This window comes from Garra rufa, chromosome 12, assembly GCF_049309525.1.
Source record: "Garra rufa chromosome 12, GarRuf1.0, whole genome shotgun sequence".
NCBI classification, from domain to species: domain Eukaryota; kingdom Metazoa; phylum Chordata; class Actinopteri; order Cypriniformes; family Cyprinidae; genus Garra; species Garra rufa.
Window position 1 is genome coordinate 16,547,046 of NC_133372.1, and position 11,355 is coordinate 16,558,400.

General features: G+C 34.9%; 1 protein-coding gene across 1 annotated transcript; it reads right to left on the minus strand.

The window, feature by feature from the left end:
• Positions 1–26: 26 nt before the first annotated feature.
• Positions 27–7,081, minus strand: nprl2 (NPR2 like, GATOR1 complex subunit). Its single transcript, XM_073851193.1, has 11 exons — positions 6,951–7,081; positions 6,663–6,754; positions 6,324–6,492; positions 6,130–6,238; positions 5,898–6,034; positions 5,016–5,113; positions 1,791–1,827; positions 1,591–1,684; positions 1,384–1,498; positions 1,027–1,169; positions 27–830 (listed from the first exon to the last, which is right to left on the minus strand). Exons 1-11 carry the CDS (start codon positions 7,026–7,028, stop codon positions 763–765), a joined length of 1,140 nt encoding a protein of 379 aa, XP_073707294.1. The 5' UTR covers positions 7,029–7,081; the 3' UTR covers positions 27–762.
• Positions 7,082–11,355: the final 4,274 nt, after the last annotated feature.

Genomic DNA, 11,355 nt, shown 5'->3' on the forward strand with positions numbered 1-11,355 from the left:
TGTTAAAGAATAAAGGATGACAAGGTAAAATGACAGCTGTGTTAAGATATTTTAATTTCAATGTTCTCTTCCAATTAAAGATGTTTAGCTGTTCTTGCCATTAACATAAGCACAGTATATACATTTTAATATTCATGTTGGTGAGTGTTCTGTAAATATCAATCTAGTGATTTTGTTAAAGGGACTGATGTGAGAGAGAAAAAAAAAATCAAACTATTGTGCAACCTCAGCAATGTCCATAAATTTTTACTGTCCTTGGACAGTCATGATAATTGATGCAACTGATGTGACCGAAATTGGAATTGGATTACACATGATCAGAAGAGCAAAAACTCAAAGCGTTTCTAAAAATGTATTTTTGTTCATTCTAAGCCTAATATAACAGTAAATGCACAAGGTGAAGGTACTTTAAAAGTCATAGATCAACAGGGTCTTGTCTATGTATTCCATTTCCAAGAAAAATGAAATGGTTTGGTTACAGAATTAGACCACACTACACCATGCCATATAATAAATTATAAATTATTTTAAAAGCAGTGACGTTTCATGTAGAAACATTAGTTGTTTTTGCATTTATTTATGCACCTTCACTGATTTTTTTTTATGTTCATATTTTGACCTATAATGGCTATAAATATACATCAAGGGTAGTTGATTTACAATAAAGGTACAGAACAAAAAGCCTGAGATTGTAAAAGTATCAGGACCAGATCTGTTTCTCTCAAGTTACAAATGAGTAGTTACAGTTATGTCTCTGAAACATTACTTCCAGCAAACAACAATGTTAGGGTCATTCTCCAAGCGCTCATCCAACTCCTTATAACTCATTCCTGAAAACACAGGCAAGGAACAGTGTCACTTTCATTAAAATGGTTAAAATAAAGGAATATTCGTGTGTGTGTCTGTGTATATATATATATATATATATATATATATATATATATATATATATATATATATATATATATATATATATATATACACACACACAAAACACACACATACATACATATATAAAATACTTGCCAGTTTTGCAACAGATTTCATCATAACTATGGCAGCCAGTATAAAGTCTAGGTGGACGACTCCTCTCATCTCTAACAACCTTGACTGGATACTTCTGTAGGCGCCGAATCAGACCTTTCATCAAGCCAAACTGAATCAACTTCCTAAAGCAACACAATATAGAATATTTATTTTCTTACAGATCACACTAGCACTTAACCAATAGCCAAATAAGCATTCTTCTTGGTGTAAAATCTTTACAGTACTGTTCTTCAGTTTTTTTTAAATCACACACACACAAACAATTGACATACCTTACAAATGGTAATAATTGTGGGGATTTAAATGTGAACAACCATAAAATACAAATGGCCTTGCCTTTCATCCACCCTCTGTAGCTGGTGAGAATAGCGAGAACAGAGGTCACGTACAGTGGTTCCTGGGGTTAAACCACAGTACAACTGGAACACATCCCTGAGATTTGTCCTTTGGCCTGGTAACATAAACAGTAAAAAGTCTTTATATATACTCACGCTCATACACGTTGCAAAAAACAATGTATTTGGAAGCACTGAACTTGCTCACCTAGCTTACTGACATAATGTAGACACTCTTCCTGAAGACACTTCTTATCTATTAAGTTTTGCACTTTAGGTGTTGTGCAGTAAACATTTGAGTACTATAGAATATGAAAACCAAAAACAATTTAAAAAAAAATATTTATGGATGTGGATTTATGGATTAACACAATTCTGATGAAAAAACATCAACAAAAAAAACCTTACCTGGAATATGGATACCAAAGTTACCACTTCATAATACCTGTAAAACATAATACCATTGTTCAGTCAATAGGTCCGTTTCTAGTGTCTAGGTCGTTTTTAGTGTTGGGCGATATGCTCAATTTTCATATCGTCCTATCGTCAGCCTGTGAGATCGCCAATACACAATACTATCATGCTAATTTATTTAATAATATGTAAATGTGTCAATACGTAATAAATTCCTTATTCGTTTTGTAAGGGTAGTGCATGTGACTTGTGACACAGTTGTGCATGTACAGAGCGCTGACGGTAGTTCTGTCGGAGAGGATCAAGTTTACTTTCGGTTTCATTCTCTGCTATCTTCAGGGAGCGGATAAATGTGCGTACTTGAATGCAAATTAATGTATCTTTCTATACCTTCATATTGCAATAATGTTATCGCTGTATGTCTGATCTTTGTCATCAGTTCATGTTGTAGTTCAGGTTATATAGAATGTGGAGAAGCGATGTGCGTGTAATTCACGTGCATATGTTTAGCGCCATTTTATCGCATCGTAATTCTAGTTAAGGCATAGCTACAGATGTTACTGAGGTGAATGTTTATGTTTACTATATACAGACGGATTCTGATATATCGTATTTAATTCAGCCTAAACCACATTTTACTACCTCTGTTATCCTAATGACTGTCTACACTTAATCTATGTACACTGTATGATGAATAAATCTCTTACACATTTTCACTGCACACATCTGCGGCGCGACGCAGCCACTCTATGCTTGTGTTTATACCGCGGCAAGTTTCTGAAGCATCCTAGACTCTCCGCGCTGCATCGCTAAAGTTAGGTGCCTTTTTGACGGATAATAATAATAATCGTCTTACTATCGTCAAAGGCATTAGCAACAGGCGATATCTCTGACTATCGTCGATACACGATACTATCGTCTATCGGCACAACCCTAGATATTTTATAAATGTCGATTAAAAAGTATTGCGAAATGACGGCGTTTCCATTAACGGATGTTATGCGACTAAAACTCAATTTTTTCCCTCTCGCGATAAGTCATGGCAACAGATTTTTGTGGGATTTTGGCTAAATTTAATCGAATGTGACCTGTAAATGCGAAATAAAAAACGTTTCCATTGCTGATTTGTGCAATATTCCTTTTTCGAATTGCCAAAAAAACCCACCTCATGTGAGCGTAAAAACTTTTTTGTGATATATGGGAGTTTTTGCACAATTGATGCGTTTCCATTAGGCGTATTTTCAATTCGCAAATTCTTATCTTTAACTTAAACATTAGTTTTGGAGTACACAACAAAGTTTCTGTTCTGTAAGAGAAACTGCAGACAATTTTACAATGGGTGGAATTAAGTTTATGGCACTTTAGGAATATAACGCGTCACCCAGCTTATGACACAACACGATTCACAATACTGATTTCACAATACGATTTTCTCACTTATTAAAAATGAGATTTATGACTAATTATAAATGAAAAGGTGTAATTTTATTATTGCTTAGACAAAATGCAGCACATTTCTTTGAAATTGAAAAATGTCAAATAAAAAAACTAAACTGAAATTTTAAAACAAAACCCAAATCAAATCAATAAATCACACAAATAAAAGAAATCTCTTCATACATGGCGTTGCCTCTTTTCATTTAAAATTAGAAGCAACTACTGCATTTTAATCAAGATCCAAACAGCATGAGCAGTTTTAATCTAAATTAGATTGTATAAGTTTGAAATTTGAAGCAAAAACAAAATGCTCTGACATTAATTTTGTCAAACTATACTACACAAAACAAAACAAAAACAGCATATAGGCTGAATGAAAACTAAAATTCACTCCAAAGAGAACCTAGTTATTCCTTAAGCACTGAAGTGATCTCAGACTCTTTCCACAACTTCATAAGAACTCAAAGCTCAGCTTCCTGTGCAGTAGTGGAATGCTGGAGTCTGACCTACTGGAAAAAGTGGACAGGGAAGGTAGTGACAAAGACCTGGCAATCCGTGATCATGTCAAATTGTAAAGACATTCACAACGCATTTCCGTCAAATTTAAAATGAAAGGGGAACAGTTAATTTAACTTCCTTTTTCTTTAGATAAAATAGTATTGAAATGTTTTTTTTTCCTTTTAACTTTTTTTAAATTAACAATAAGCAATTTCATTTTTCAGTTTTAGTATTATTGTTTTTCTAAAGAAAGTGAGAAAGTGATTTGTCAGTGGACACGGTGTGTAAGTATCTGCTAGTTGGGAGAATACCTGCTACTTTTTGCTACCTGTTCATTTGCACTTAAGTGGCAAACTGTACTGCGTTAGTTTCTATTTCTAGCCATTTGCGTGCTATAGGCTTTACTGTGCTAATCAGAAAGGCATCAGACACATGCAGACTCTTTGAAACATTCAATACTTCCCTCTTTAAATGCTGACGATTTTACTTATTGCTTCAATAACAAAACCACATCCATCAGCAGTGAGTTCTCGGCTCCACTCACTCAGAAACTCACAGCTGACCATCTTCTCTCCTCTTACAGAAGATGAAGTCTCTAAACTAAGTTTTGCAAAGTCTTACCCAGAACAAAACCTGCACCAGTAAAGTTTATCCATGGAGCGCAAGTTACTATGGCAATGAACACCGCGAAAAACACTAAGACCCAGGCACAAACTAAACTAAAACTTACCTAGCTAACCAGCTAAACTGGCTTCATAGTATAGGTTTTTTATGTGAACCCAGGTTGTAAACAGTTCATCTGTGCATTTGTTTAATTTATAAAAAAAATAAACTCGAATCAAAATGTTCAATCTTTCAGTGAAAATGATGACTTCTTTCTAGTAATGAATGCAGGATTTCTCCAACTATTTAGTCCACTTAAACTCTGCACATTCATCTGCATCCGCTTTTGAGTGCAAAGCCCACATCTCAAAAAACATTAAAAAACAATGCATAGAATCTGCCCTACATTTTTCCTTCTGTAATAACCTGTTACACTCAAATGCACACCACATTAAACAAGGTAAGATCTATTGTTATTTCTATTTCATTGTGGCTTTAAACACTTTTTTTTCATTTATATTGTTTGTATTATACATTTTTTAGAATAAAAACTGGGTGCTGAAGCAAAGCCAGCTGAGAACCAATGCAGTAGAGGCTTAAACTATATTTAACACAGAATATTCTTTTAATACATTATTGAGATTATTGCAGCTGCTCAAAATAGAATAAAATCATACTTACAATAAATTCTGAACAGCAATCCGCACCAAATTAAGCTCAACATCGGCCTCAGCTGAGATCTTTTGAATGTGTCGATACCCATCAACAAAGGGCAAGATCTGGAAAAAAAAAGTAATCAAAATATTCATGAAAAATAATGTAAATGCTAAATTACTGGTAACATAAATGGTGCTTGAAGGCAGCATGTCAAATAAAATCATATTATACCGGTTTCACACTACAAGCGTGAGTGGCACATCAAAAACAATGGTTAACAGAAGATACTAATAAGATTTAAAAACTTAATTGTTGTGAAATTGTATTTACATGAGAATAAGAGACATGAGAACAACATTTTCATCTAAATTCTTTACAATTAGAGTGTTACAAACAGTTCAGCTCATCTCATTTCAGTCACGCTGTAGTAAAACGTGCTGTGTAGTGTCACTTGTCTGTTACTTGATCCCAGCTGAACAAAAGTACTATTTTTAAAAAAAGGATACATTTTACATTGTGTTTTTTTCCTTTTTCATGTTTTATTTCCTAACAAAACACATTACACTACAATGCATGCATTTTTAAAAACATATAATTCTTTGTGTCAATTCATATGAACTTACTCCAACAGTGTGTTCTAATTGAATGAGCACCATTGCAAAAAATATACTGTGGGCCAAAACACCTGCTACACTGCTGCTCAAAGCAATGCTCCTGCTTCTGAAGTGAAGTCTCTTATTTGTTGGGTGTCAAACAAAACCAAACACAAGTGCTGCTTATACACAACTGACACTTACAATGTGAAGCAGGGCATTATTTATTTATTTATTTATTTTTTTTTTAAATCTGATAATGAATTTCAATTTAAGATAGTAAAACTAAATGGTGGGAAACATTTTTGTAGACCTGCTGTGTGGTGAGATCCCACTGTGACTTTATAAAGTGGTCCTTATTCTTGGTAAATACTGGTACATCATACTCCTGAACCACCAGAGGATCTTTCCTTTGTTCAATTAGCTTCAAGTGGATGGTGTTCGAGTCATCTGTCATTAAAGAGAGAGAAAAGGTGAATATAAAAACATTGACATCCACTGATGAGGGAAACAGAGAAATAGAAAATACATATAATGCATATAACCAATAGGTAGAGTGCAGGCTCCTGTAACATTAAGTTCCTCCAGAAGTGTGGACAGGATAGGCAACAGCTTCTGTTTACTCTCCTCATTTGAAATGTATCCACTCTCAAGCTGATCAAAGAAATTTTATGAAATAGTTAATAAGTGCCAATTTTTGAGTTACAATAACATAAATACTTATTAAATGAACTTTTACCTCCAGAGTCGTGAGGTAGACAGACAGTTTTTTGACAATAGGTTCTAAAGCACATGTTTTTGTCCTGGCATCACAGACTAAACCCAAATTGAAGAGCAAGGCATTCCGGCTGTACTTCTTATGCTCAATGCACACTGGACAACCTATTAGTTTCTTCTCCATGGCAGTCCTTAATCAGTTACCCAGATAAAACACAACATTATTATTATTATTATTATTATTATTATTATTATTATTAATAACTTTAAGGGTTAGGGTTAAGCATTTAAATTGGACAAAGCATTAAAAAATACAAATTGGACAATGCAGCAATGAGATGAGGTAAAGTTCAGTACGTACACTGTTATGAGCTTGTTCTGCAGTTCAGGTTTTGTGATGATGTACACCTGCACAGTATCAAAAAGTTCCCTCGAAATATATTCTTCAGGAACCTTAAAATAAAAAATAAAAAAATCATGACGAATATAACTACACTTATATAATTGTGTTCTTACTGGTCTATTACCATATAGAAATTAGCTTGCATGCATCTAACGGAGTTCTCTTACCAATACCAATATATACCCTTGGTCAAACATACAGCATTTAGTCTCTTTCGCCCCCAAATGTATGCTTCTATGACGTTACCTGATATGTAATCTTTGGTCCTAAAGTTGGATGAAATTCGCTGAAAAATATACAATCTATTCGTCTGTATGTACCCATGTTCAGCACCAAACTCGACAATGTTGACAAGTTCTTCTTCTTCAGTGGGTGCTTCTCTTCTTCTTCTTCTTCTTTCGACTTGGCAAACTAACGCCACCTACTGAGATGGAGTGTGGAGCACCAATGAAGAGTGTAATATAGGTAATAAATAAGAAAAGAAAAGAAAAGAAAAGAAGAAAAAAGAGAAGAAATAAAATTGTAACAATAATCATTTTCTAAATTCGTTTAATTAAATGTGTGACCTTTACAAATTCTAAAAATATCTTGAAAACTTGTGATGAATTTTCTTAATAAATTATGAATTGACAAACCACTTATAGGCTTATTGCCTTGATTTGATTTTCTAGTTTTGATCTTTCTTTTTTATATTTGGTACAGTCTAACAGAACATGCTCTTCCGTCTCTCTCTCTCTCTCTCTCTCTCTCTCTCTCTCTCTCTCTCTCTCTCTCTCTCTCTCTCTCTCTTTTAAACAATTAGGCCTATAACCTGACTCATGTTCCCAATAACACTTAAGGAATGGTTGAGAGCCGTATACGGAGATATAACCACGTCTTCCCTTCTATTTTCACATACCTCTCTCTTATGACCTACTTCTTTTTCAATTCTTTACAAATGTCTTCTCTTTCCCTCATTATCCCACCTCTCTTGCCAGAAAACTTTTATTGCCCAGCTGATTATGCATTTAACTTTAAATTAGCTTAATGGAATTCTGGTTTCACTTTTGATTGCTGTTGTCCTAGTGAGGGTGTATAAGACTGATGATTATTAGTTAAATCTTATTTCAAATATATTTCTATTTTGCTGGATTAAATGACCAATAAAGAGAAATTTTCTATAAAGTCTGGATGGTGAGATGTACCCTCTGTCCTCCATATGGCTGATTAAAATTGTTTCAGGCATATCAAACGGTGCATAAAACTAATTAAAAAGGGGAAAAATTATCAATAAAACTGCTTCAAAGCAGAATCCAAGGAATAGTTAAAATAAAAATTCTGTTATTTACTAACTTGTATGAGTTTCTTTCTTAAGTGGAACATGCTGGTGCACACAAAACCTCAAAGAGTGCCCTCTTTTCACAATACAGCATTTCTTGTAACTTTTATGCAGTCCAATTTAACTTGGCCACTTGGAGTTAACCAACTGCACATGCCAGTAAGAGTATGCATGGACAAGACTGTGTTTAACAACACACAAGCATAGACAATGCAAATGCACTTTTCAAAACTGTAGAAATGAATTAAAATTGTATACATTATTAAATCACTATGTAGCTATCGCATACATAAAATACAAACTTGCCTACTGTGATGCCTTGTTGATTTAAGGGGGATTGAACAGTCTTGTAACAGACATGTAACCTGAGCCCTGTTTGAGAAAGGAGGTTAAGTGAAGAGCTATGTTAACCCTGAAATGAGAGAAACTCTGGGTTTTCCGTTTCAAAAAAAGGTTTGTCAAACTCGAGAAAGTAGGGTAAGTCAAGCCTGTTTCTGAAAGAGAATGGCTTGTCCTTTTTTGGAGGATCCCATAGATGAGAAGGGTGTATTAATTCGAAGAGAATTACATTTACGTCAGGCAAGGATTTTGAGACCCAGAGTGGATTTTTTGTCTTTTCCCCATACATTTTTGTTTAAGCGTTACCGTTTTTCGTTGCAATCAATTACATATATCCATAATCTAATCCGTCCTTACATCACTAACATCACCCATCGTAGCCGTGCTCTTACATCCGAGCTGATACTATGTGCAGCTTTATGTTTCTTTGCTAATGGAAGCTTTCTGTACAATATCGGGGATGCGGAGCATATTAGTAAGGCCACTGTAGAGCTGAAATTGTGCCTCGCTCTGAAATGCTTTCTGCACATTTTTGTAGTGTTTCCTGGCCACAAACCCCTGGGAGTCATCAAAGAGGAATTTTACAGAATTGCTGGTTTGTAGCGTTCAAATCAGTTCAAATGTATTTAATATGAAAAAAATATATATATATATATATATATATGTTCAGTTAATAACATTTTGCTGCGACCTCTGAAAGTAACCTAATATTTAAAATTACCTTCAGGATTTCCCAATGTGGTTGGATGCATTGATGGCTCACATATAAGTGGTAAGTAAATGTATGCACTACACACTTGGGCACTTCAATGCAGCACTAAACCAATGTGAACCTTTTTTTTTTTTTTTTTACAGGAGAGATTGACGGCTTTCTTCTGGGGGATAGAGGTTACCCATGCCAGCCTACACTGCTAACCCCTTACCCAGAACCTGAACAAGGCCCACAGCAGCGGTTCAATATGGCACACAGTAAAACTAGAGGCAGGGTGGAAATGACTATAGTTCTGTTGAAAGCATGTTTCCAGTGCCTACGTCACCTCAGGGTCACCCCTGAGAGGGCCTGCAACATCATTGTGGCATGTGTTGTTCTCCATAATATTGCAATTTTTAGAGGGGAACAACATCCTGCCCTACATATACAAGACCCAGAGGAAGACCCCATCCACCCTGCAGATTTCCAGGATGAAAGGGTGGTCCGAGACCTTATATGGCACTATTCATTCTGATTAAATCAGCCACCACCACAAAAAAAAAAAAAAAAAAAAAAAAAAAAAAAAATACATAAACAAGTCACAACAATTTATTTGGTCTTCTTTATTTCCTACAAATTAAAAATTTTATATAATCCACTAATCACAATACACACCTTACCTGTAGCTTGTGTTTCAGGATCTCGATTTCCATATCTGACTTTAGGATCTGTCGATCCAAGTATCCAAGTGTCATTTCTTTATTGTTTTTTTCAATTTGTTTAAGCAGATGCAGTCTATATAACTCCTTTACTGGTAACTGAAAATACAGTAGTTTAGGGTTACATTATGTTGTGCATGACTTCCATTGAATTAAACTCTGGCATTTACTGTACATCACTGAACTGTGTTAATCAGTGCAGAAGAAGTTGATGGACCCTCCTCCTCCTCCTCCTCCTCTTCCTGTTTTTCCACACTCTGGAGGGTGGTGATGGGGGAAGACAAGAATATACATTTATACTTGGATATACTTACATTCTATAGGTTACTGGACACAAAAATGTGAAGATGTGATTGTAAAGATTCTTGTTAAAACAGCATTAGACATGTGACACAAAAAAAAAAAAAAAAAAAACCTACATCCATGACATGCTCAAACCTTACCTGATTGAATTATGTTTTTATATTTCATTTTCAGCTGCTGCCATGTTCTTTTAATACCTGCAGGATTGCAATTACATCTGAAATAACTTCCCCACTTTTTCAATTGAAAAGTCAATAAACGTCACACATTACATTACTTATTTTTTTTATTATACTTAAATATTTAAATAATTGAAATATTTTAAATGTAAACTTATGCATTAACTTGTGTCATGACTCTGGGCTGCAGCCTTTCCCTCCGCCACACGATGTCGCTGTCTTTCCTCACACACCTCACTTCCTGAATCGGACACACCTGTTACTCGTTTCCTCCACAGCTGTTTCTGATCATCACTGGACTATATATATCTTCCCTCTCCCAACACTTGGTGTGGTAACATTGTCTTCTGTGGATTTTATGTTCTTGATCCTGGCCTTTGACCTTGTTTTATGTTTTGCTCAGTTTATGTTTCAGTTTGTGTTTAGTCTGCCGTGTTGGCTTTTTGTTTTGTTTTGTTATTATTTTGTGTTTAATTAATAAATATTTCTTACCCAGCATTTGGACCCAGACCCCTTTGTAAAACGTGACAACTTGAGCAGCTATGTTTTCCCACACTAACCTTCTCTGTTTCGCCGATGCAGTGGTGTTGTTTTTTTTTTAAATATATGGTCATATTTGCTATAACTTTGCATGAGCACATCAAGTTCAGCTGGAGAAAAAAATGCTGATCTCTTTTTTTCAGATGTTGCCATGGTGACTCGTAATATCTGCGCTCCATTGATAATGCCTTTTTATAGTCGCGGTGTGCGCGCTTAACTCTGAATTAGTCTACTCAGAGTTGATTGACCTAACTCAGATCAGCTGTTCTGAAACCGAAAACTGAGTTTTTAATCTCTCGGTAAGTCAAGTTCAAGTTTAAACTCAGAGTTGGTTGAACCTCCTTAATGAAACAGGCCCCTGGTCTGTAGATAATATAATATCTGTATGCAAAATCTGTATGGTATATGTATGAAAATCTTTATGGAAATCTGCACTAGCATTTCCCTGTTCCTTTAACATGAATAAAATGTGCTTTGTGACATGTGGAACAGTTTGTGAAAAATCACAACATAATGTCAAAAACTGACGAAGCTTGTTAGTAGAAAATATATGTATAAACAT

What these genes read in the sequence shown, in the direction of transcription:
- nprl2 (XM_073851193.1), bottom strand. Translation starts at nt 7,028, where the DNA reads ATGGGTACATACAGACGAATAGATTGTATATTTTTCAGCGAATTTCAT. An exon ending in TCTACCTCACGACTCTGGAG is followed by an intron (nt 6,239 to 6,323) that starts GTAAAAGTTCAT and finishes TTCTTTGATCAG; the next exon opens with CTTGAGAGTGGATACATTTC. An exon ending in GGGATCTCACCACACAGCAG is followed by an intron (nt 5,114 to 5,897) that starts GTCTACAAAAAT and finishes TTTTTTTTCCAG; the next exon opens with ATCTTGCCCTTTGTTGATGG.